The sequence below is a fragment of the Cetorhinus maximus genome, chromosome 4, assembly GCF_964194155.1.
Source record: "Cetorhinus maximus chromosome 4, sCetMax3.hap1.1, whole genome shotgun sequence".
NCBI lineage: Eukaryota > Metazoa > Chordata > Chondrichthyes > Lamniformes > Cetorhinidae > Cetorhinus > Cetorhinus maximus.
In genome coordinates, this window is record NC_135882.1 from 37,042,487 (window position 1) to 37,068,925 (window position 26,439).

At 44.8% G+C, this 26,439-nt stretch overlaps 1 protein-coding gene across 1 annotated transcript in view; it reads right to left on the minus strand.

Moving 5' to 3' along the window:
* LOC144679573 (regulator of G-protein signaling 22-like) overlaps positions 1-26,439 on the minus strand; it is a 56,636-nt gene extending 30,197 nt beyond the window's left edge. The window contains exons 1-2 of the mRNA XM_078540080.1: positions 26,286-26,439; positions 25,849-26,028 (exon numbers count right to left, since the gene is read on the minus strand). Of these exons, the coding sequence (XP_078396206.1) occupies positions 25,849-26,028; positions 26,286-26,330 (225 nt within the window). The 5' untranslated portion in view covers positions 26,331-26,439. The remainder of the gene's footprint in view (positions 1-25,848; positions 26,029-26,285) is intronic.

Consider the following 26,439-nt stretch of genomic DNA (forward strand, 5'->3'; position numbering starts at 1 on the left):
TGTGGTGGCTAGCCAATTAGCTATTCATATTCGGGAAACATGGTCAATCTTACAGCTGGGATGGGCAGGAAATCGACACCCCTGTTGTTACCGAATGTGGTCGAAGGATTGAGTGCCATATTTAAAAGGTATTTGGATAGGCATTCTTACAGTCAGGAGCATCAGTCTGGCTGTCATTCTGGAGGTGTTGACACTTTTTCAGCACTGTGGAAAAACAACTGTTGCTACCATCATGCCTCAGAGCTGACAAAATGTGGCCCCACAGTTCAGTGATGGCTCCCTGCAGGTTCTCCTCCAGGCCATTCGGGAACAGCAGGGGTTCATTTCTCAGAAATGGTAGCAGGAGGTTTGCCTGACCAAGGTGACCTGGATGAAGGTGGCAGTGCCTCCACTGCTTTGGAGTCCACAACAAAAACTGGGTCCAATGCAGGAAAAGGATGAATGATCTCCTGTAAGTGCCACAGTGTAGTCACTGCAAAGTGGCACCCATAAGCATATCAAGCAATGTAAATGTGTGAGTGAAGAGGGATACCAGGACAGGAGCTTTGGTTACAGGCCTCAGCCTGTTCAGCATGTTCAGATGGAACATATGGACGGGTGTGAGAGGGCCAGTTTATGCTCTGAAAGCTGTACCAGTTGCAGGGCAGTGTGCGTGCAGAAAACTTAGACAGTACAGGCGCTATCATAGGCATGCATGCTCAGAAAGTGGTTATGCACCCATTGAGATGACAGTCCATAATTATGTCTGTCGGCCTGCGGGAGAAAATACTTTATAATTGCATGGAGCTCTCTAAAATGGTTGGAAGTGCTGCAGACATCAGAATATCGGACCCCGCTGAAGAGGCGGCATCGGAACTGGCTGGGGAGGATCAGGAGTGATCGTGCAGAGAGAGAGGCCAAAATTTCAAGGCATTCGAGTGAAGATGCCTCCAGTCTTGTGTTGACAACTGAATGTACAGGAGTAATGCCAGAAACATTGATGAGAAAAGGGATTGTGCATAACCATCAGCTAATTCCTTGTGTTCTGCACTGCAGATCCTCACAGCCAGAGAAAGAGGAAGAGGCAGCCTTTCCCCAGCTCCACCTCTACCTCTGAGGATGAAGAGACAAAACCACTCAGCAGATGCACTGTCATGTCATCCCTCTGCACCCTCCATCAGAGCAGAGACATTCACCTCAGTGGGTACACATTCTAGATTAGGCTCGAGGTCACAATCTGGTGAGAACATCACAAATCGTCCTGCATCTGATGGAGGATGTCACAGGTCCCTAACAGTCAGAGGACTGCTGGAGACCAGGCCCATGATGAACCCCATGCTGTTGAAATACAAACCTGTTGGGAATGCAGAGACAGGCAAGCGAACATCTGGCAGAGATGCCCAAGGCCATGCACTGGCTTGAGCCAAAGGTGGAAGAGTCCATCAAAGATCTGAGTGCTGTCCTACTTCTGGCAGGGCAGTGCTTGGCTTCTTTCCTTGAATGGTATGAGGTGTGAGTTGGTTGTGATGGATTGGGAAACATAACTTTAGGGATGACGATGGATAGGCAATGGCAAACATTCAAAGAGCGCATGGGTGAACTGCAACACCTCCCTGTCGCTTGCCATTTTAACACTCCACCCTGTTCTCTTGCCAACATGTCTGTCCTTGGCTTGCTGCATTGTTCCAGTGAAGCCCAACGCAAACTGGAGGAACAGCACCTCATCTTCCGACTAGGCACTTTACAGCCTTCTGGGCTGAATATTGAATTCAACAACTTTAGATCTTAAACTCCCCCTCCCCCCATCCCCACCCCGTTTCTTTTCCCCCCCCACCCGCCTTTTTTTAATAATTTATATAGATTCTTCTTTCCCCACCTATTTCCATTATTTTTAAATCTAAAACTAAAACCTTTAGTCTTTCCACCCCACCCCCACTAGAGCTGTACTTTGAATATCCTGTTTTCCATTCTTAATTAGCACTTTTCTCAGACAAAGACCACCACCTTCAACACCTCTTTGACCCTTTTGTCTCTGACATCTTTTGATTATCTGCTCACACCACACCCTCAATGTGTCTCTTCCCCCCCACCCACCTTAAACCAATTTATATTTCTCCATTGTTGAAACTATGCTTCAGTTCTGCCGAAGAGCCATGAGGGCTCGAAACGTTGACTGATTTCTTCACCGCCGATGCTGCCAGACTTGCTGAGTTTTTGCAGGTAATTCTGTTTTTAAATTGTTTATTCCTGTCTGGCGCAAAAGTAAAAAGGAAAGGTGGCTTACAAGGGAAATTAGAGATAGTATTAGATGCAAGGAAGAGGCATATAGATTGGCCAGAAAAAACAACAGACCTGAGGATTGGGAGCAGTTTAGAATTCAGCAAAGGAGGGCCAAGGGATTGATTAAGAAGGGGAAAATAGAGTACGAGAGTAAGCTTGCAGGGAACATAAAAACTGACTGTAAAAGTTTCTGTAGGTATGTGAAGAGAAAAAGATTGGTGAAGACAAATGTAGGTGCCTTACAGTCAGAAACAGGTGAATTTATAATGGGGAACAAGGAAATGGCTGACCAACTAAGTACATACTTTGGTTCTGTCTTCACAAAGGAGGACACAAATAACATACCAGATATGTTGGGGAACACAGGGTTTAGTGAGAGGGAGGAACTGAAAGATATCAGTATTAGTAGGCAAATGGTGTTGGGGAAATTGATGGGATTGAAGGCCGATAAATCCCCAGGGCCTGATAATCTACATCCCAGAGTACTTAAGGAAGTGGCCCTAGAAATAGTGGATGCATTGGTGGTCACCTTCCGAGAATCTATAGACTCTGGAACAGCTCCTAGAGATTGGAGGGTAGCTAATGTAACCCCACTATTTAAAAAGGGAGGTAGAAAGAAAACAGGGAATTATAGACCAGTCAGCCTGACGTTGGTAGTGGGGAAAATTCTAGAGTCCATTATAAAAGATTTAATAGCTGAGCACTTGGAAAACAGTGGCAGAGTCAGACAGAGTCAGCATGGATTTATGAAAGGGAAATCATGCTTGACAAATCTAGTAGAATTTTTCGAGGATGTAACTAGTAGAGTTGATGAGCGGGAACCAGTGGATGTGGTTTATTTGGACTTCCAGAAGGCTTTTGACAAAGTCCCTTATAAGAGATTGGCATGTAAAATTAAAGCGCATGGGATTGGGGGTAGTGTATTGAGATGGATAGAAAACTGGTTGGCAGACAGGAAACAAAGAGAGGAAATAAAGTGGTCTTTTTCCGAATGGCAGGCAGTGACTAGTGGGGTATCGCAGGAACCCCAGTTTTTCACAATATATATTAATGATTTAGATGAGGGAATTAAAAGTAATATCTCCAAATTTGCAGATGACACAGAGCTGGGTGGGAGGGTGAGCTGTGAGGAGGATGCAGAGATGCTTCAGTGTGATTTGGACAAGCTGAGTGAGTGGGAAAATGCATGGCAGATGCAGTATAATAAGGATAAATGTGAGGTTATCCATTTTGGTAGCAAAAACAGGAAGGCAGATTATTATCTGAATGGCTATAAATTAAGAGGGGAATGTGCAACGAGACCTGGGTGTCCTTGTACACCAGTCGCTGAAGGTAAGCATGCAGGTGTAGCAGGCAGTAAAGAAGGCAAATTGTATGTTGGCCTTCATAGCCAGAGGATTCGAGTACAGGAACAGGGGTGCCTTGCTGCAGTTGTACAGGGCCTTGGTGAGACCACACTTGGAATCTTGTGTGCAGTTTTGGTCTCCTTATCTGAGGAAGGATGTACTTGCTATCGAGGGAGTGCAGCAAAGGTTTACCCGACTGATTCCTGGGATGGCGGGGCTGACATATGAGGAGAGATTGAGTCGATTAGGATTATATTCACTGGAGTTCAGAAGAATGAGGGGGGATCTCATAGAAACCTATAAAATTCTAACAGGACTAGACAGGGTAGATGCAGGAAACATGTTCCCGATGGTGGAGAGTCCAGAACCAGGGGTCACAGTCTGAGGATATGGGGTAGACCATTTAGGACTGAGATGAGGAGAAATTTCTTTACCCAGAGAGTGGTGAGCCTGTGGAATTCGTTGCCTCAGAAAGTAGTTGAGGCCAAAACATTGTATGTTTTCAAGAAGGAGTTAGAAATAGCTCTTGGGGCAAAAGGGGTCAAAGGGTATGGGGAGAAAGCGGGTGCAGGCTATTGAGTTGGATGATCAGCCATGATCATAATGAATGGCGGAGCAGGCTCGAAGGGCCGAATGGCCTACTTCTGCTCCTAGTTTCTATGTTTCTATGTAAGGTTGGCAACTGCCATGGGGAGCCAGGCTCACTAAGCCCTCAGTGGCTGCTGGATACGTGTTCAGACCTGCAATCTGTCGTTCTGGTCATGGGTTCCATACCTCAGTGGCAAGAGGAGGACGGGGCACCTTCTCCTCCTGGGGTCAGGCAGGTGCCATTGCACGCTGGCAGGGAGGAGAAGCGCCAGCAAGCTGTTCCAGGGGCGTCATCTCAGGGTGCTCCTTCCTCCTTCCCTCTGCCAGTGACCCCATCACTTCCAGCAGGTGAGGCCGAAGAGGATGCAACTAAACCTTTGGAGGAGGCCCTCAGCTTGTTGGAGCCCTCTAGGCCTCAAACCACCAGGGGATGTTGGCGTTACCTTTAGGCATAATGGTAGGAGACGAAAGACGAAAAGATTGTCATGGCACAAAGGTGACAGGGTGTCTCATCGTTATATGGATGTAACTCATGTGTAAATATGTGTTTGGAGCACTTTATTCATGTATGTTGAATGGTTACTATGTTGGGAGTTGGACCAACTAATAGGTGCTTTTAAGCGTGTTGCGCTTCTTGGATGCTCAATGATGGGTGATGTGGGCACCATGTGATCTTGGAAGTAGTGGCATCTCTGAGTATCTTGACAAGTGCAGGTTTTTATCTTGGGCAAACTTTGCAAGGGCAGGAGTTTGGAACCTGCCTGGCGAACCAGCAGGTAGTTCTCACCCACTTATCATCCATCACAACCATTCTCTAAAGAGCATCTGTAGCTAGGGCATTCAATATAAAGCAGAAGAATGCATAGTAGAGTGCTTAGCAAGACATTGTCAGCTTGTGGAGTTTCTGTCACTGAGACATGTGCGACTTCCTTCAAGATCGCAACTATAAGCTTCTATGATAGTTTGCTTGTGCCAAGGGCCTGCAGCACTTTTCCTTCCAGATACCAGGGGTTGCAAGAATGTTGGTTGGTCTGGACGGAATGTGTCGGTTCTGCTAGTACTTATACTGCAATTTTTACTGAGGAACAGATGAAGAGATCTTGAATCTTCATTCAGGCTGGAATCTAGTTGTAATGAGCTTGTCACAGGCCAGTCTGGCACATGGCTTCATCAGCTTGGCATCTGCAGTTGGAACCGTAACATCCACTTCCTGATGAACGTCAGCTTCTTCCCTATCTTTATTGTCCTTGACGGCATCGGATCCTCCATTTCACCATTTGCAAATTCCTCCTCCCTTTGATGCGTGAGGTTGTGTAGGGCACTGCAGGCCACAATGATCCTGGAGACTCTCTCTAATACGCAGTACTCCACTAAGCAGCGAAACTTCAGCTTCAGCATTCTGATGGTCTGTTCGATTGTTGCACTTGTTGAGGCATGGGCAGCATTATACCTCTCCTCTGCTGGGCTTTGTGAGTTCCACACAGGTGTCATGAGTCACCTCTGCAGTTGCTGCACCAGAGCTAGCAGAAGCACTGGGGTGCATATGACACGTCCTGCTGGCTTGAGGTGAACAGCAATTAAGAAGGCTAATGGAATGCTATCCTTTATTACAAGAGCAATTGAATACAAAAGTAAAGATGTTATGCTTCAGTTATACAAGGCCTTGGTGAGACCACACCTCGAATACTGTGTGCAGTTTTGGCCTCCTTATTTAAGGAAGGATGTAAATGTGTTGAAGGCGGTTCAGAGGAGGTTTGCTAGATTAATACCTGGGCTGAATGGGTTGTCTTATGATGAAAGGTTAGACAGGCTGGGCTTGTTTCTACTGGAGTTTAGAAGAGTGACGAATGACTATAAAGTGTGTAAGATCCTGAAGGGTATTGACAAGGTGGACACGGAAAGGATGTTTCCTCTTGTGGGTGCGTCCAGAACTAGGGGGCACTGTTTTAAAATTAGGGTTGCCCTTTTAGGACAAAGATGAGGAGAATTTTTTTCTCTCAGAGGGTTGTGCGAGTTTGGAACTCTCTGCCTCAGAAAGCAGTGGAGGCAGGGTCACTGAATATTTTTAAGGCAGAGGTAGATAGATTCTTGTTAGGCAAGGGAATAAAAGATAGATTTAGATGGGAATGTGGTTAGATGGTTAGATGGGAATGTGAAAATTGAAACACAAGAAGATCAGCCATGATCTTATCGAATGGCGGAGCAGGCTCGAGCAAGCCGAATGGTTTACTCCGGTTCCTATTTCTTATGTTATGTTCTTATATCACAGATTTGTTATATTCTTGCCTCCAATTTTAACCCCTGACTCTCTGAATATTTGTTCTGTGTGTTCTGAACATCACCTGCAAGTTCCCCTCCAAGCCACACACCCTCATGACTTAACTACACTGCTGTTTCTTCACCATTGCTGGGTCAAAATCTCTCCATAACAGTTTTGCGGGTGTTCCTACGCCACCCGGACTGCAGCAGTTCAAGATGGCGCTCATCACCACCTTCTCAAGGGTAATTAGTGATGAGCAATAAATGCTGGACTAGCCAGCGATACCTATATTCATGAAAGAATTTTTTAAAAATGCTTTTTTCAAAGTCTATGAATTATATATATATATAATATATATATAGGTTCTTGTTTATTTCCAGTTTTTATCGAAGGTTGTCCTTAGATTAAATATTCTATCTCTTGTTCCTATTTCAGGTCTAAATCCAGATTATGTTTCACCAATCTCTGCTTCAAATGTATTATTATTTCTTTCTATTGTGATTTTCAAGGTCACTTTAATGAAATGACTCATTAAGCTTATAATTCTCAACTGATTGCTCTCCATTGCTTTAGGTTTCTGAACAATGTCTCAAGTTGCGTGGAATGTATCCTTTGCTATATATTTGATCACAAATTTCAGTTATCACTTCTATTTCTGTTTCCCCAAGGTCTTTTTTCAGATAATCTATTGTTACTTCATCTGTGTCTGGAGCTTTTCCTGTACTCATTAATTTCAAAGCATTCTTTAGCTCTGATATCATAAAGTTTGGTCTATTGTTTGCCTCTATATTTTGAGGAATTCCACAATTTGAATGATCCTAAAAATCACATATATTCTGTCCATCTTTTTACTATTGCATCCCTTTCACACCATTTTTGTCCATTATGTACCCACTATCAGTAGTTATTCCTTTCTTTCTATTTGTCAAAGATTTCATCTTCTCATAAATAGCTTTCATTTATGATTTTTCTCCATCTCCAATACTTCCTCACATATCTTGTTATGCCATTTCTCTTTAGCCTTCCTACATGCATTCTTTATTTTCTTTTCAATTTCATCATACTATGGTGTGTTTCTTTTCTTTTCCATTTCTATTATCATTGCTAATGTCTCATCTGTCATCCACTCCTTGTCTCTTACTAAAAAAAATGAACCTAGTGTTAAGTAAAAGATTGGTCTCTTGTTTCTGACTTCACCATCTTGCTTCAGAATGAATTAACACGCTGGTTCTCGATCCTTCCACCAGCGGGAACAGTTACTCTTTATTTTGTTCAGACCCCTCATGATTTTGAATACCTCTATCAAATCCCTTCTCAAAGAACGAAGAAAGAACAAAGAAAAGTACAGCACAGGAACAGGCCTTTCGGCCCTCCAAGCCTGCGCCAATCATATTGCCTGTCAACTAAAACATTTTGCACTTCAGGGGTCTGTATCCTTCTATTCCCATCCTATTCATGTATTTGTCAAGCTGCCTCTTAAACACCACTATCGTACCTGCTTCCACCACCTCCTCTGGCAGCGAATTCCAGACACTCACTACCCTCTGCGTAAAAAACTTGCCCCGCACAGCTCCTCTATAGCTTTCTCCTCTCACCTTAAATCTATGTTCCCTAGTAATTGACTCATCCACCCTGGGAAAAAGCTTCTGACTATCTACTTTGTCCATGCCACTCAGAATTTTGTAAAAAAAAAAAGACAATCTCTGTCGCTCTAGTGAGAACAATCCGAGTTTCTCCAACCTCTCCTCATAGCTAATAACCTCCAGGTCAGGCAGCATCCTGGTAAACCTCCTCTGCACCCTCTCCAATGCCTCCATATCCTTCTGATAATGTGGCGACCAGAATTGCACGCAATATTCCAAGTGTGGCCTGACCAAGGTTCTATATAGCTGCAGCATGACTTCCCAGCTTTTATATTCAATACCCCTGCCAATGAAGGCAAGCATGCCATATGCCTTCCTGACTACCTTATCCACCTGCGTTGCCACTTTCAGTGACCTGTGGATCTGTACACCCAGATCCCTCTGCCCGTCGATGCACTTAAGGGTTTTGCCATTTACTGTATAATTCCTGCCTGTATTAGACCTTCCAAAATGCATTACCTCACATTTGTCTGGATTAAACTCCATCTGCCATTTCTCCGCCCAAGTCTCCAACCGATCTATATCCCGTTGTATCCTTTGACAATCCTCTTCACTATCTGCAACTCCTTCAACCTTGGTGTCGTCTGCAAACTTACTAATTAGCCCAGTTACATTTTCCTCCAAATCATTTACATATACTACAAACAGCAAAGGTCCCATCACTGATCCCTGCGGAACTCCACTAGTCACAGCTCTCCATTCAGAAAAGCACCCTTCCACTGCTACCCTCTGTCTTCTATGACCAAGCCAATTCTGTTTCCATCTTGCCAGCTCACCTCTGATCCCGTGTGACTTTACCTTCTGTACCAGTCTGCCATGAGGGACCTTGTCAAAGGCCTTACTGAAATCCATGTATATAACATCCACTGTCCTTCCATCATCGATCATCTTTGTCACTTCCTCGAAAAACTCGATCAAGTTAGTGAGACACGACTTCCCCTTCACAAAACCATGCTGCCTCTCACTAATACACCCATTTGCTTCCAAATGGTAGTAAATCCTGTCACGATCAATCTTCTCCAATAATTTCCCTACCACTGACGTAAGGCTCACTGGCCTGTAATTTCCTGGATTATCCCTGCTACCCTTCTTAAACAATAGAACATTGGCCATTCTCCAGTCCTCTGGGACCTCACCTGTAGCCAGTGAGGATGCAAAGATTTCTGTCAAGGCCCCAGCAGTCTCCTCCTTTGTCTCCCTCAATACTCTGGGGTGGATCCCATCTGGCCCTGGGGACTTATCCACCTTAATATTCTTCAAAACGCCTAACACCTCCTCTTTTTTGATCTCAACATGATCCAGGCTATCTACACACTCTTCCCTAGACAAATTGACTGCTAAGTCCTTCTCTTTCTCCGCCTTCTCTTCTCCAAGAAGAACAACCACAACTTTCCCAATTTATCTACATAGCTGAAGTTCCTCATCCCTGGAACCAATCTTGTGAATCTTTTCTATACCTCCTCTAATGCCTTCTCATCTTTCCTAAAGTGTGCTGCCCAGAATTGGAAGCAATTGGAAGCTGAAGTTAAACAATGTTTTATACAGGTTTATCATAACTCCCTTGCATTAGTATTCTATGCCCCACTTATAAAGCCTAGGATCCCATATGCTATTTCAACTGCACTCTCAACCTGCTCTGGCACCTTCAATAATCTGTGCACATATGCTCCAAGGTCCATCTGCTCCTTTTAGAATTGTATCCTTTATTTTATATTGCCTCTCCCTGTTCTTCCTACAAAAATGAATTGCTTAAGTTTTCTATGCATTCAATTTCATCTGCCACTTGTCGCCTATTCCACCAAACCGTCTATGTCCTTTTGAAGTTTAACACAACTCCTCACATTTCATAATACTTCCAAAGTTTTTTGTGATCCACAAATTTTGAAATTTTGCCCTGTATATCAAAGTCTAGGCCATTATTATATATCAAGAAGAGCAGGGGTCCTAACCCAACTCCTGGGGAACATAACTATAATCCTTCCTTAGTTGGGAAAAAGAAACAACCATTCATCAATTTTGTATCCATGTTGCTACTGTCCCTTTTATTCCATGAGCTCTAACTTTCTCACAAGTCTGTTGTGTGACATGTGTGACAATTGCCTTTTAGACTGGCCATGTACACCACATCATCGACATTACCCTCATCCACCCTCTCTGTTTCCTCATCAAAAAACTTTGGTAAGTTAGGTAAACATGATCTCCCCTTAATCAATCCATGTTGGCTTTCATTAATTAACCTTGTCCCAAATTATCATTTATAATAGCTTCCTCACTGCTGAATTTAAACTGACTGGCCTGTAGCTTTTGTGATTAAGGGTGTGACATCTGCAATTCTCCAGTCCTTTGGCATCCCTGTATCTAAGGAGGATTAGAGAATTATCACCAGTATCTCCCCAATTTCCACAGCTACTTCCCTCAGAAGTATACATCGCATCCAGCCCTGGTGACTTGACGACTTCAAGTACAGACCGCCTAACTATACCTCCTCATTATTAATTTTAACCCAATCAAGTTTCTCAACTATCTCACCTTTCACAATGACTTTGGCAGATTCTTCTTCCTTGCCAAGCACTCACTTAGTACCTCAGTCTGCTCTGGCACCATCCAATAATTTGTGCACAAGGTGCACATACTCCAAGGTCCTTCTCATCCTGCTCCCAAGCATCCATTTTTTGGCCCCATTCCTCTTTTTTATCAAAAACAAAAACAGAATTACCTGGAAAAACTCAGCAAGTCTGGCAGCATCGGCGGAGAAGAAATCAGTTAACGTTTCGAGCCTTCATGGCCCTTCGGCAGAACTGGAGCATAGTTAGAAGAAAGGAGAAATATAAATTGGTTTAAGGTGGGTGGGGGGGGGGGGGAAGGTGGGGAAGAGACACATTGAGGGTGTGGTGTGATGATTGTGGAGATGAGCAGATAATCAAAAGATGTCACAGACAAAAGGGTCAAAGAGGTGTTGAAGGTGGTGGTCTTTGTCTGAGAAAAGTGCTAATTAAGAATGGAAGACAGGATATTCAAAGTACAGCTCTAGTGGGGGTGGGGTGGAAAGACTAGAGGTTTTAGTTTTAGATTTAAAAATAATGGAAATAGGTGGGGAAAGAAGAATCTATATAAATTATTGAAAAAAAAGCGGGGGGGGGGGGGGAAGAAACGGGGTGGGGATGGGGGGAGGGGGAGTTTAAGATCTAAAGTTGTTGAATTCAATATTCAGCCTGGAGGGCTGTAAAGTGCCTAGTCGGATGATGAAGTGCTGTTCCTCCAGTTTGCGTTGGGCTTCACTGGAACAATGCAGCAAGCCAAGGACAGACATGTTGGCAAGAGAACAGGGTGGAGTGTTAGAATGGCAAGCGGCAGGGAGGTTTGGGTCTTTCTTGCGGCATTTCACTTGCATTTCCCCTAACTTAGTCTACTGCATTCGTTGCTCCCACTGTGGTCTCCTCTACATTGGAGAGACCAAACGCAAACTGGGCGACCGTTTTGCGGAACACCTGCGGTCTGTCCGCAAGAAAGACCCAAACCTCCCTGTCGCTTGCCATTTTAACACTCCACCCTGTTCTCTTGCCAACATGTCTGTCCTTGGCTTGCTGCATTGTTCCAGTGAAGCCCAACGCAAACTGGAGGAACAGCACCTCATCTTCCGACTAGGCACTTTACAGCCCTCCAGGCTGAATATTGAATTCAACAACTTTAGATCTTAAACTCCCCCTCCCCCCATCCCCACCCCGTTTCTTTCCCCCCCCCCGCTTTTTTTTCAATAATTTATATAGATTCTTCTTTCCCCACCTATTTCCATTATTTTTAAATCTAAAACTAAAACCTCTAGTCTTTCCACCCCACCCCCACTAGAGCTGTACTTTGAATATCCTGTCTTCCATTCTTAATTAGCACTTTTCTCAGACAAAGACCACCACCTTCAACACCTCTTTGACCCTTTTGTCTGTGACATCTTTTGATTATCTGCTCATCTCCACAATCATCATACCACACCCTCAATGTGTCTCTTCCCCCCCCACCACCCACCTTAAACCAATTTATATTTCTCCTTTCTTCTAACTATGCTCCAGTTCTGCCGAAGGGCCATGAAGGCTCGAAACGTTAACTGATTTCTTCTCCGCCGATGCTGCCAGACTTGCTGAGTTTTTCCAGGTAATTCTGTTTTTGTTTTGGATTTCCAGCATCCGCAGTAGCTTTTAGCTTTTTGTTTTTTTCCTCTTTTTTATCACCCCGTTACTACTTATTTTCCTATAGAAGACTTTTGGATTCCCTTTTATGTAAGCTGCCAGGTTCCTCTCACATTCTCTCTTTACTTCTCTGATTTGTTTTTTTCAATTTCCCTCCGAACATTCGATATTGAGCCTGATTTTCAAATGTCTTATCCATCTGTCATCTGCACCCTTTTTCTGATTCACCTTACTCTCTATCTCATTTATCATCCAGAGAGCAGTGGATTTGTTTGTCCTTCCTTTCTCCCATGGGAACATATCTTGACTGTACCCGAACTATCTCCTCTTTGAAGGCAGCCCATTGCTCAGTTTCATCTGCCAACCTTTGATTCCAATTTATTTGCATGGCCAAATGCAAAAAACTGGAAATCTGAAATAAAAAAAGAAAATGCTGGAAATACTCAGCAGCATCTGTGTTTGAAAGGTGTTCTGATGTAAGGTCATGACCGTAAATCTGTTTCTTTCTCTAGAGATGCTGCTGGACATGCTGAGCATTTCCAGCATTTTCCGTTTCCATATCCAGTCAAGATCTGTTTTCATCCCATTGCAGTTTGCCTTTAACCAATGAATTATTCTTACTCCCTTTCCATCGTCAACATAAACCTTATGATGTAATGATCACTGTTCCCTAACTGTGCCCCGACTGACACTTGACCTGCTTGGTACACATCAGTCCCAAGAATCAGGCGCAGCTACCTCCTTTCTCATTGGAACAGAAACATGCTGACGGAGAAAAATCACCTGAACACAGTCTATGAATTCTTGCTCCTTTCTGCCCTTTACATTGTTACCATCCCAGTATATAGGCCCAATAGTTATAGGGGATTCAATTGTAAGGGGAATAGATAGGTGTTTCTGTGGCCGCATGCAAGACTCCAGGATGGTATGTTGCCTCCCTGGTGCTAGAGTCAAAGGTGTCTCAGAGCGGCTACAGGACATTCTGAACAGCCAGCGGTTGTGGTACACATTGGTACAAATGACATAGGTAAAAAAAGGGATGAGGTCCTAAAAGCAGAATATAGGGAGTTAGGAAGTAAGTTGAAAAGTAGGATCTCAAAGGTAGTGATCTCAGGATTACTACCAGTGCCACGTGCTTGTCAGAGTAGAAATAGCAGGATATATCAGATGAATACGCGGCTGAAGTGATGGTTGAAGGACAGGGTTTCAGATTCCTGAGACATTGGGACCAGTTCTGGAGGAGGTGGGACCAGTACAAACTGGACGGGTTACACCTGGGCAGGACCAGGACTGATGTCCTAGGGGGATTATTTGCTAGAGTGGTTGGGGAGGGCTTAAACTAAAATGGCAGGGGGATGGGAACATATGCAAGGAGTCAGAGGAAGGGGAATCAAGGGCAAGAACAAAAGACAGAAAGGGGAATAAGAAAAGTGATTGGGAGAGAAATCAAGGGCAAGAATCAAACAGGATCTCAGTTTAAAATAGTGGGAACGGGATGAGTAATGTTAAAAAGACAAGCCTTAAGGCTATGCGCCTTAACGCAAGGAGCATTCGCAATAAAGTGGATGAATTAACCATGCAAACAGATGTAAACAGGTGTGACACAGTCGGGATTACGGAGACATGACTGCAGGGTGACCAGGGATGGGAACTGAACATCCAGGGGTATTCAGTATTTAGGAAGGACAGACAAAAAGGAAAAGGTAGTGGAGTTGCATTGCTGGTTGAAGAGGAAATTAATGCGATAGTGAGGGAAGATAGTAGCTCCGTCGATGTGGAGCCTGTATGGGTAGAGCTGAGAAACACTAAGGGGCAAAAAACATTAATGGGGGTTGTATATAGACCCTCAAAATGTAGTGGTGATGTTGGGAATGGCATTAAACAGGAAATTAGAGATGCATGCAATAAAGGAACATCTGTAATTATGGGTGACGTTAATATGCATATAAATTGGGCAAATCAAATTAACAATACCATAGAGGAATTCCTGGAGTGTACTAGAGGATGGTTTTCTGGACCAATACGTTGAGGAACCAACTAGATAACAGGCCATCCTAGAATGGGTATTGTGTAATGAGAAAGGAATAATTGGCAATCTAGTTGTGCGAGGCCCCTTGGGGATGAGCGACGATAATATGATGGAATTCTTCATCAAGATGGAGGGTGACGTGGTTGATTCTGAGACTAGGGTCCTGAATCTTAATAAAAGAAACTACGATGGTATGAGACGCGAGTTGGCTATGATGGATGGGGAAATGTTACTTAAAGGGATGATGGTAGATAAGCAATGGCAAACATTCAAAGAACGCATGGGTGAACTGCAACAATTGTTTATTCCTGTCTGGCGCAAAAGTAAAACAGGAAGGGTGGTCAAACCATGGATTACAAGGGAAATTAAAGATAGTATTAGATCCAAGGAAGAGGCATACAAATTGGTCAGAAAAAACAACAGACCTGAGGATTGGGAGCAGTTTAGAATTCAGCAAAGGAGGACATAGGGATTAATTAAGAAGGGGAAAATAGAGTACGAGAGTTTCTATAGGTATGTGAAGAGAAAAAGATTGAGGAAGACAAATGTAGGTCCCTTACAGTCAGAAACAGGGGAATTTGTAATGGGGAACAAGGAAATGGCTGACCAACTAAATGCATACTTTGGTTCTGTCTTCACACAGGAGGACACAAATAACATACCAGAAATGTTGGGGAACACAGGGTTTAGTGAGAGGGAGGAACTGAAAGAAATCAGTATTATTAGGGAAATGGTATTGGGGAAATTGACGAGATTGAAAGCCGATAAATCCCCAGGGCGTGATAATCTACATCCCAGAGTACTTAAGGTAGTGGCCCTAGAAATAATGGATGCATTGGTGGTCATCTTCCAAGATTCTATAGACTCTGGAACAGCTCCTACAGATTGGAGGGTAGCTAATGTAACCCCACTATTTAAAAAGGGAGGTAGAGAGAAAACGGGGAATTATAGACTAGTCAGCCTGACGTCAGTAGTGGGGAAAACTCTAGAGTCCATTATAAAAGATTTAATAGCTGAGCACTTGGAAAACAATGGCAGAATTGGACAGAGTCAGCATTAATTTATGAAAGGGAAATCATGCTTGACAAATCTACTGGAGTTTTTCGAGGATGTCACTAGTAGAGTTGATGAGGGGGAGCCAGTGGATGTGGTTTATTTGGACTTTCAGAAGGCTTTCGACAAAGTCCCACATAAGAGATTGGCATGTAAAATTAAAGTGCATGGGATTGGGGAAGTGTATCGAGATGGATAGAAAACTATCGGCAGACAGGAAACAAAGAGTGGGAATAAACAGGTCTTCTTCCGAATGGCAGGCTGTGACTAGTGGGCTACCGCAGGGATTGGTGCTGGGACCCCAGCTATTCACAATATATATTAATGATTTAGATGAGGGAACTAAATTTAATAGTTCCAAATTTACAGACGACACAAAGCTGGATGGGAGGGTGAGCTGTGAGGAGGATGCAGAGATGCTTCAGTGTGATTTGGACAAGCTGAGTGAGTGGGCAAATCATGGCAGATGCAGTATAATGTGAATAAAAGTGAGGTTATCCACTTTGGTAGCAAAAAAAGGAAGGCAGATTATTATCTGAATAGCTATAAATTGAGAGAGGGGAATGTGCAACGAGACCTGGGTGTCCTCGTACACCAGTTGCTGAAGGTAAGCATGCAGGCAAATGGTATGTTGGCCTTCACAGCGAGAGGATTCCAGTATAGGAGCAGGGATGTCTTACTGCAATTATACAGGGCCTTGGTGAGACCACATCTGGAATATTGTATGCAGTTTTGGTCTCTTTATCTGAGGGAGGATGTTCTTTCTATAGAGGGACTGCAGCAAAGGTTTATCTGACTGATTCCTGGGATGGCGGGACTGACATATAAGGTGAGATTGAGTCGGTTAGGATTATATTCGCTGGAGCTCAGAAGAATGAGGGGGGATCTCATAGAAACCTATAAAATTCTAACAGGACTAGACAGGGTAGATGCAGGAAGGATTTCCCAATGGTGGGGGAGTCCAGAACCAGGGGTCACATTCTGAGGATATGGGATAGACCATTTAAGACTGAGATGAGGAGAAATTTCTTCACCCAGAGAGTGGTGAGCCTGTGGAATTCGTTGCCTCAGAAAGTAGTTGAGGCTAAAGCATTGTATGTTTTCAAGGAGGAGTTAGATATAGCTCTTGGGGCGAAAGGGATCGAAGGATATGGGGAGAAAGAAGGAGCAGGCTACTGAGTTGGATGATCAGCCATGATCATAATGAATGGCGGAGCAGGCTCAAAGGGCTGAATGGCCTACTCCTGCTCTTATTTTCTATGTATGTTTCTCTGTTGATCTTCCAGTTTTCCAGTTGGCTACCTGTGGAGTTTTCTCTGACCAGACAATACTACCCATAATCAACAGGGCTTCAGATTCTGGCCTGTAGCAACACTGGCCAGAGCAGCTTTTCAAAGGGAAAACCTTGGAATGCAAGAAAAGGCAGATGAGGAGAGGACACAATCCGTTTTCACGACATCAGCTGCTGTATTCAGCTAGGTTTTACAGCTCTCAAGTCTTTTAGTGGGTTAGTAAGTGGATAGTCAACTTGGAGGGTAGTTGGGTTGGGTCAGGGGGATAGTTGGGTGGATGGGTAGTTGGATGGGGGTGTTGTCAGGTCGGGGGGATAGGCACGTAGGAGGGGGGTGGCTGGGTTGCATCAGGGGTTAGTTGGGTCAGGGGATAGCTGGGTAGGGGAGATGGATTGGGTCTGAGGGGTAGTTGGATGGGGGTTATTCAGGTTGGGTTGAGGGGTAGTCGAGTCAGGTTGGAAGTTTAGTCGGGGGATAAATGGGTGGGGGTGGAGTAGGGTAGTCAGGTTGGCAGATGGGTGAGGCTTATTTGGGTTGAGTAGTCAAATGGGGATGTAGAAAGGTCAGGGAACAGGTGGGGGTACAGTCAGGTTGGGGGTAGTTGGGCTGCAGTCAGGTGGGGCTAGTCCAGTTGAGTCGGGGATTAGATGGATGAGGTGGAGTTGGGTTGAGTTGAGAGATAGTCAAGTAGGGGAATTCATATTGGGTTGGGTTGGGGTTGTTAGTCAGGTGGGCATGGTGGTTGGGTCAGGTCGGGGGTATTCAGGTCAGATGGGGACAGATGAGGTCAGGTGGGGGTGCAGTCGGGTTGGTTTGAGGGAGTAGTCATCTGTGGGTTTTGGCGGGTGGGGTGGGTATTTGCATTGAGTGGGGGTTAGTCTGGTGGGAAGAGGGTATTCAAGGCAGTTTGGGGTAGTCGGGAGGGTGGTAGTCAGTTCGGGGCAGGTAGGATGTAGCTAGGTCGGGTCAGGGTATAGTTGGGTAGAGGGGAATCTGGTCATGGAGGAGTTGGATTGGAGGGGTAGTCATGTTGATTTGGGGAGGTAGTTGGGTCAGGTCAGGGGAGCACTCAGGTGGGGGACGGAGTCGGGCGCTATCCAGTTGGGTGGGGAATATTTAGGTGGAAGGTGTAGATGGGCCAGTTTGGTGGCGGGAGCAATAGATGCGTTGGAGTTGCATAGTCAGATTGGCTCGGTGGGGGTAGTCAGCTGGGAGGGGTAGGGTGGGTTGTTGCGTCAGTTTTGGTGTTATTCAAGTTGGTTCAAGCGGAGAATCGCATCATGGTGAGGACGCATCGGGTCCGGCTGAGGGTGTGTAGTTAGCTGGGGCTAGTCAGATCAGGTCAGGGGTTGTTGAGAGGGGACGTCAGGTTGTCTAGGACATAGTCGGATTGGGTTGGGGATAGTCAGGTGGGACTAGTTGTATTAGGTTGGAGGGTATTCAAGTGGTTTGGGTGGAGTTGTGTCAGGGAATTCAGGTGGGGGGCTGTGGGATCGGGTGTGTAGTCGGATATTGGGTGGTCCAATCAAATTGCAGGGGTAGCTGGGTCGGCTTCAGGGGGTAAACAGATGGGGAGAATAAGGCCAGATATAGCAGTAATCTGGTGATGGCTTGTCGAATTGGGTGTGGAGTAATCAGCTCAGGTTGGGGTTGGGTGTGGGGAAGGTTAGTTGGGTCAGGCTGGGGGAGCCGGGTCATGGGTAGTTGGGTTGGTTCGGGGTGTTGCCAGGCGGTGGGGTAGTCAGGTGAGGGTCGTAGTTGGGTCAGGTCCTGGGGAGTAGTCCGGTGGCGTAGGGGTAGTCATGTTGGGTGTGGGTAGTCGTTTCGGATTGGAGGCTAGTCAGTTGTGGGGTTTGGTTGGGTCAGGGGTACTCGGCTAGGGTGGCAGTTGGGTTGGGTTGGGGTTTAGTCGTGTCGAGGGGCAGGCGGGTTGGGTCAGGGAGTATTTGGTGGTGGGTTGGGTGGGGGTTAGTTGAGTGGCATGGTCGTTGGGTCAGGTTGGGAGCTAGTTGCTGGAGATCATCAGATCGGTGGGGGTACTTGGGTGGTGGTGTCATCGGTTGGGTCAGATGGGCAGGTGGTGGGTGGAGGGTTAGTCAGATCGGGCAATAGTCAGGTCGGTTGGTGGGGATGGTTGGGTGTGGGTGTAACTGAGTCAGGTTGGGAGAGTAGTCTGATGGGGGGGCAGCATGGGCGGTTTGGTGGGTTGCTAGATGGAGGTTTGTCAGATTGGATAGAAGGGAGTCGTCAGGTGGGGGTGTAATTGGGTTGGGTTGGGTGGAGTAGTGGTTGGGGAATCAGGTTGGATGTGGGGCTAGTTGAATGGTGGTCAGTCCGTTTGGGTTGGGGGTTTTTGGGTTGTGTCAGGGAGTAGTTGGGTGGGAAAGTAGTCGGCTGGAAGGGAGCTGGGTCAGTGGGGGTTGCCAGGTGTGGGGTAGTCGGGTTGGTTTGAAGGGGCTAGTTGGGTGTGGGTGATCGGGTTGGGAGGGTCAGGCCAGGGGGTAGTCATGTGGGGGGAAGGGTCAATATTAGCCACAGAATCAAATACTGACCACAGTTTTAATGTCCATAGTCATATGTTAAGTTGCAGCCATCTTAATAGAGTTTGTGTCAACTTTCACAAAGTGTGACCTTACAGTCCATAATATCCTCATATATGTACTGAGTATGGCACTTCTTAATTGCTTGTTACACCTGCATGTTAGTTTTCAGTGACTTATGAACACGGACACCCAGGTCCCTTTTGGACGCCAATACTTCCCAATCTTTCAAAAGTTAAGTAATACTCTGCATTTCTGATTTTTCTACCAAAGTGGATAACGTCACATTTTTCCACATTATATTCCATCTTCTTGCCCATTCAGTTGGCTTGTCTAAAACCCCTTGAAGCCTCACAACTCACAATCCCACCTAGTTTTGTGTCATTAGCAAACTTAGAAATATTACATTTGGTCACCACATCCAAATCATTGATATAGATTATGAATAGCTAGTGCCCAAGTCCTGACGTTTGCGGTGCTCCACTAAAACCATAGAAAAGTTATGGTGCAGAAAGAGGCCATTCAGCGTATCGTGTCTGTGCAGGCCAAAAAGAGAAAAAAGGAACTAGCTGTTCATTTTAATCCCACATTCCAGCACCTGGTCAATAGCTTTGAAGGTTACAGCACCTCAGATGCAGATTCAGGTGCGTTTTAAATGAGTTGAGCATTTCAGCCTCAACCACCAACTCAGGCAGTGAATTCCAGACACCGACCACCCTCTGGGTTCAAAAGTTTTTCCTCATGGCCCCTCTAGTCCTTCTACCAATCACCTTAAATCTATATCCCCAGGTAATTGACCCCTCAGCTAGGGGAAACAAGTCTGTCCTGTCTACCCTATCTAGGCCCCTCATAATTTTGTACATCCCAATTAGGTCATCCCTTAACCTCCTCTGTTCTAAGGAAAACAACCCTAGCCTATCCAATCTCTCTTCATAGCTGTAATTTTCAAGCCCTGGCAACATTCTTGTAAATCTTGTAAATTATGTTCTTCCTGTAATGTGGTGACCAGAACTGTACACAAAATTCCAGCTGTGGTCTAACCAGCATTTTATACAGTTCCATGATTACATCCCTGCTTTTGTATTCAATACCTTGCCCAATAAAAGAAAGCATTCCAAATGCTTTCTTGACCACCTGTCCTGCCACCTTCAAGGGCCTGTGGTGGACATGCACTCCAAGGTCTCTCATTTCCTCAACCCCTCTCAATAACTTCCCATTTATTGAGTATTCCCTTGCTCTGTTTGCCCTTCCTACTTCTCCGGGTGGAATTCCATTTGCCAATTCTCCACACACTCAACCAAACTATTGATATAATTCTGGAGTGGACAGCTATCCTCTTCACTAACAACTACACGGGCAATTTTTGTGTCACCTGCAAATTTCCCAATCATGCCTCCCACATTTAAGTCTAAATCATTAATATATACAACTATAAGTAAGGGCCCCAACACTGAGCCCTGTGGAATACCACTGGAAACCATTTTCCATTCGCAAAAACATCATTGACCACTACCCTTTGTTTCTCGTCACTGAGCTAATTTTGGATCCAACCTGACACCTTCCCCTGTATCCTATGAGATCTTTTCTGACCAGTATATCATGTGGGACCTTGTCAAATGCATTACTGAAATCCATGTAGACAACATCCATTGCACCACCCTCATTGTTACTTCCTCAAAAAATTCTATTAAGTTAGTAAGACACAATCTTTCCCTAAGAAAACCATGCTGACTATCCCTGATCAATCCATGCCTTTCTAAGTGACAGTTTACCTGTCTCTCAGAATTGTTTCCAATAATTTGCCCACCACAGAAGTCAGACTGACCGGCCTATAATTTTCTGGCCTAACCCTCACACACTTTTTAAATAATGGTACAATGTTCACAGACCTCCAATCCTCTGGGACCTTCCCTGTATCTAGTGAGGATTGGAAAATTACTCTCAGAGCATCTGTTATTTCCTCCCTGGCTTCCTTCAACAGCATGGGAAACAATCCATCTAGCCCTGGTTATTTATCCACCTTCAAGAATGTCAGTCCTTTCAGTACTTCGTCTCTCACTATGCATATTGTTTCTAATATTTCACACACCTCCTCTTTAACTAGAATGTCTGCATCATCCCTCTCCTTAGTGAAGACAGAGGCAAAGTACTCATTGGGAACCCTGCCCACATCTTCAGCATCAACCCACAAGTTACCAGGTACATTTCTGATTGGCCCTACCTTTTCCTTTTCCACAAGTCACAGCCTGCCAATCTGAGAATGACCCACTTATTCCTACTCTGTTTCCTGTCTGTTAATCAAGTCTCAATCCATGCCAGTATAAGAACCCCAATCCCATGTGCTCAGATTTTGCTTACTAGCCTCTTGTGTGAGTCCCAATTGAAAGATTTATGAAAATCCAAATACTTTTCATCCACTGGTTCTCCCTTATTTATTCTGCTAGTTAGATCCACAAAAAAACTCCAACAGGTTTGTCAAACATGATTTTCCTTTCATACATCCATGTTGACTCTGCTCAATCCTACCATTATTTTCTAAGTGTCCAGTTATCACATCCTAATAGATTCTAACATTTTACCTACCACTACTGGTAGCTGAGTCGTCGGGTGATGGGGGTAGTGGGGTTGGGTTGTTGGGGTAATCAGGTGAAGATGTATTCATGTTGGGGGCTAGTTGGTTGGGATGGGTATTTGGGTTGGGTTGTGGGTGTTAGTTGGGTGGACGTGGTAATCTGGTCGGGTCGAGAGTAGTTAGGTAGGGATTGGTTATCTGGTGGGATGTGTAGGGTAGGCAGGTTGGGTTGGGGAAGTTTAAACTCCTTGAGCAATTTCAGTGCATTTGCATGCGTCAGAGCTTTCGCGGGGTCCTGACGTGCAACTCCCATATTTAGTCCAATCATAGGACCATAAGACCATAAGACATAGGAGCAGAAATTAGGCCATTCGGCCCATCGAGTCTGCTCCGCCATACAATCATGGCTGATAAGTTTCTCAGCCCCAATCTCCTGCCTTCTCCCCATACCAATCAAGAACCTATCTATCTCGGTCTTAAATACACTCAATGACCTGGCGTCCACAGCCTTCTGTGGCAATGAATTCCATAGATTCACCACTCTCTGGCTAAAGAAGTTTCTCCTCATCTCTGTTCTAAAAGGTCTTCCCTTTACTCTGAGGCTGTGCCCTCAGGTCCTTGTCTCTCCTACTAATGGAAACATCTTCCCCACGTCCACTCTATCCAGGCCTTTCAGTATTCTGTAAGTTTCAATCAGATCCCCCCATATCCTTCTAAACTCCATCGAGTATAGACCCAGAGTCCTCAAATGTTCCTCATATGTTAAGCCTTTCATTCCTTGGGTCATTCTCGTGAACCTCCTCTGGACCCTCTCCAGGGCCAGCACATCCTTCCTGAGATACGGGGCCCAAAATTGCTCACAATATTCTAAATGTGGTCTGACCAGAGCCTTATAAAGCCTCAGCAGCACATCCCTGCTTTTATATTCTAGTCCTCTCGAAATAAATGCCAACATTGCATTTGCCTTCCTAACTACCGACTCAACCTGCAAGTTAACCTTAAGAGAATCCTGGACTAGGACTCCCAAGTCACTTTGCACTCCAGATTTCTGAATTCTCTCCCCATTTAGAATATAGTCTATGCCTCTATTCTTCCTACCAAAGTGCATGACCTCACACTTTCCCACGTTGTACTCCATCTGCTACTTCTTTGCCCATTCTCCTAACCTGTCTAAATCCTTCTACAGCCTCCCCGCCTCCTCAATACTATCTGTCCCTCCACCTATCTTTGTATCATCTGCAAACTTAGCCAGGATGCCATCAGTTCCTTCATCTGGATCATTAATGAATAAAGTGAAAAGTTGTGGTCCCAACACTGACCCTTGCGGAACTCCACCAGTCACTGGCCGCCATCCTGAGAAGGACCCCCTTATCCCTACTCTCTGCCTCCTGCCAGACAGCCAATCTTCTATCCATGCTAGTACATTGCCTCTAACACCATGGGCTCTTATCTTACTGAGCAGCCTCCTGTGTGGCACCTTGTCAAAGGCCTTCTGGAAGTCCAAGTAGATAACATCTGATGGCTCTCCTTTGTCTAACCTGCTCAAAGAATTCTAACAGATTTGTCAGGCATGACCTCCCCTTGATGAAACCATGCTGACTTTGCCCTATTTTACCATGCACTTCCAAGTATGCTGAAATCTCCTTAATAATGGACTCTAAAATCTTACCAACGACCAAGGTCAGGCTAATCGGCCTGTAATTTCCCATCTTTTGCTTCACTCCCTTCTTAAACAGGGGGGTTACATTAGCGATTTTCCAGTCCTCTGGGATCCTCCCTGACTCCAGTGATTCCTGAAAGATCACCACTAATGCCTCCACTATTTCTTCAGCTATCTCCTTCAGAACTCTGGGGTGAATCCATCTGGTCCAGGTGATTTATCCACCTTGAGACCTTTCAGTTTTCCTAGCACCTTCTCCTTGGTAATGGCCACCATACTCACCTCTGCCTCCCAACTCTCTTGAATTTTGGGGATGTTACTCATGTCTTCCTCCGTGAAGACTGATGCAAAGTACCTATTCAGTTCCTCCGCCGTTTCTTTGCTCCCCATTATTACTTCTCCAGCGTCATTTTCCAGCAGCCCAATGTCCACTTTTGCCTCTCTCTTACCCTTTATATATCTAAAAAAAACTCTTGCAATCTTCTTTTATATTACTAGCTAGTTTACCCTCATATTTAATCTTCTCCCTCCTTATTTCTTTTTTAGTTGTCCTCTGTTGGTCTTTGTAGGCTTCCCAATCCCCTGGCTTTCCACTGTTCTTCGCCGCATTGTATGCTTTCTCTTTAGCTTTTATGCTGTCCCTGACTTCCCTTGTAAGCCATGGTTGCCTCGTCCTCCCTTTAGTATGCTTCTTCTTCCTAGGGATGAATTTTTGTTGTGTCTCCCAAATTACTCCCAGAAACTCCTGCCATTGTTGTTCCACTGTCTTTCCTGCTAGGCTCATCTCCCAGTCAATTCTGGCCAGCTCCTCCCTCATGCCTCTGTAGTTACCTTCAATCTCCAACAATATGGATACCATAAGATTTGGGCCTATGTTTGCATAATTAATATCTTCCATTATTACTACTCTAATTGTTGCACTTCTCTGAAATTTCCATGCCAATTTGTTCCTTTACATTTTTTTACTAGTTGCTGACCTATAGAACGTGTTGAGATTTTTTTAAAAATTCATTTGTGAGATGTGAGCGCCGCTGGCTAGGCCAGCATTTATTGCCCATTCCTAATTGGCCTTGAGCAAGTGATGGTGAGCCGCCTTCTTGAACTGCTGCAGTGTCTGTGGTAAAGGTACATCTATAGTGCTGATAGGGAGGGAGTTCCAGGATTTTGACCCAGTGACAGTGAAGGAATGGCAATTTATTTCCAAGTCAGGATGGTGAGTAGTTTGGAGGGGAACTTGCAGGTGGTGTTATTGCCATGTATCTGCTGCCCTTGTCATTCTAGATGGTAGCAGTCGTGGGTTTAGAAGGTGCTGTCTAAGGAGCCTTGAAGAGTTCCTGCAGTGCATCTTGTAGATGGTGCACACTGCTGCTACTGTTCGTCGGTGGTGGAGGGAGTGAATGTTTGTGGAAGGGGTGCCAATCAAGCAGTCTGCTGGATGGTGTCAAGCTTCTTGAATGTTGTTGAACCTGCACTCATCCAGGCAAGTGGGGAGTATTCTATCATACTCCTGACATGTGCCTTGTAGATGGTGGACAGGCTTTGGGGAGTCAGGAGGTGAGTTACTCACAGCAGGATTCCTAACCTCTGACCTGCTCTTGTAGCTACAGTATTTATATGGCTTGTCCAGTTCAGTTCCTGGTCAATGGTAACCCCCAGGATGATAATGCCATTGAATGTCAAGTGGCAATGGTTAGATTCCCTCTTGCTGGAGATGGTCATTGCCTGGAACTTGTGTGGCACGAATGTTCCTTGCCTCTTGTCAGCCCAAGCCTGGATTTTGTCCAGGTCTTGCTGCATTTGGACATGGACTGCTTCAGTATCTGAGGATTCGTGAATGGTCCTGAACATTGTGCAATCATCAGCAAACATCCCCACCTTATGATGGAAGGAGGATCATTGATGAAGCTGCTGAAGATGGTTGGATCTAGGACACCACCCTGAGCAACTCCTGCAGTGATGTCCTGGAGGTGACTAACCTCCAACAACCATGACCACCTTCCTTTGTGCTAGGTATTACTCCAACCAGCAGAAAGTTCTCCCCCTGATTCTCATTGACCCTAGTTTTGCTAGGGTTCCTTGATGTCACACTCGGTAAAATGCTGCCTCGATGTCAAGGGCAGTCACTCTCACCTCACTTTTGTTGTTTCTAAGCTCTAGCCAAATAGATTTTGCCCTTGATCCCTCTGGAACACCCTTTCTCGCCAGCACTATAGTGCTCAATACTGCTCAATTCTGCTCCTTCCTTCCTTATCTTTTCTGAACACCTTGTATCCAGGAATATTTAGTACCCCATCCTACCCTTCGAGTCAGATAACTGTTATTGCCACAACGTCATATTTCTATGCGGTTATCCACAGTTCAACAATCTTATTTACCACTTAATGCAACTAAGCCATTTTACTGAGCTCCGTCATTCTTCACACACCTGTGCTTCTCTGAAGATGTATGGTCCTTGCTCTTGCATGCGATTAATGATTTTATTTGCATATTCTGATGGAATATCAATTTGCACAGGTGGTGGGATGCTGGAATTGATGAAACAATTGATAATGGAGGAGATCTTATTCTGAATACTTTCCTCGCTAGCATGAGAATGATACATGTCCTGAAGGAGAAAGCACAGAAAAAGGGTTGGTATACTTCTCTGTGCCATTTGGGCTATAGAAATTAATATTCAGACAGTCACAGATAAAGAAAAAGACGTGCAGACACGAATTTGCATGTACACTTACTCATACACTCGTGCACAATTTTTCCAGTGAAATTCTTTGTTATTTAATGTAAGTTAAACTTATGACTCATTTGAGTGCAGCTTTGAATTATTGATTACCTTTTTAAAATCAAATTCTGTATTTTATTTACCTTGTACTTTTGAACCTCAAGCCAGAAGATGATATTATTCTCCATCAGTTTGCCCTTCAGTGACACAAACTGCTGAAATTGGAAAGCTGTTACTGGATTTAGCAAGGCTCTACGGAATGCAATGATTTCTTTTGATGAGGAAACCCATTTGTTA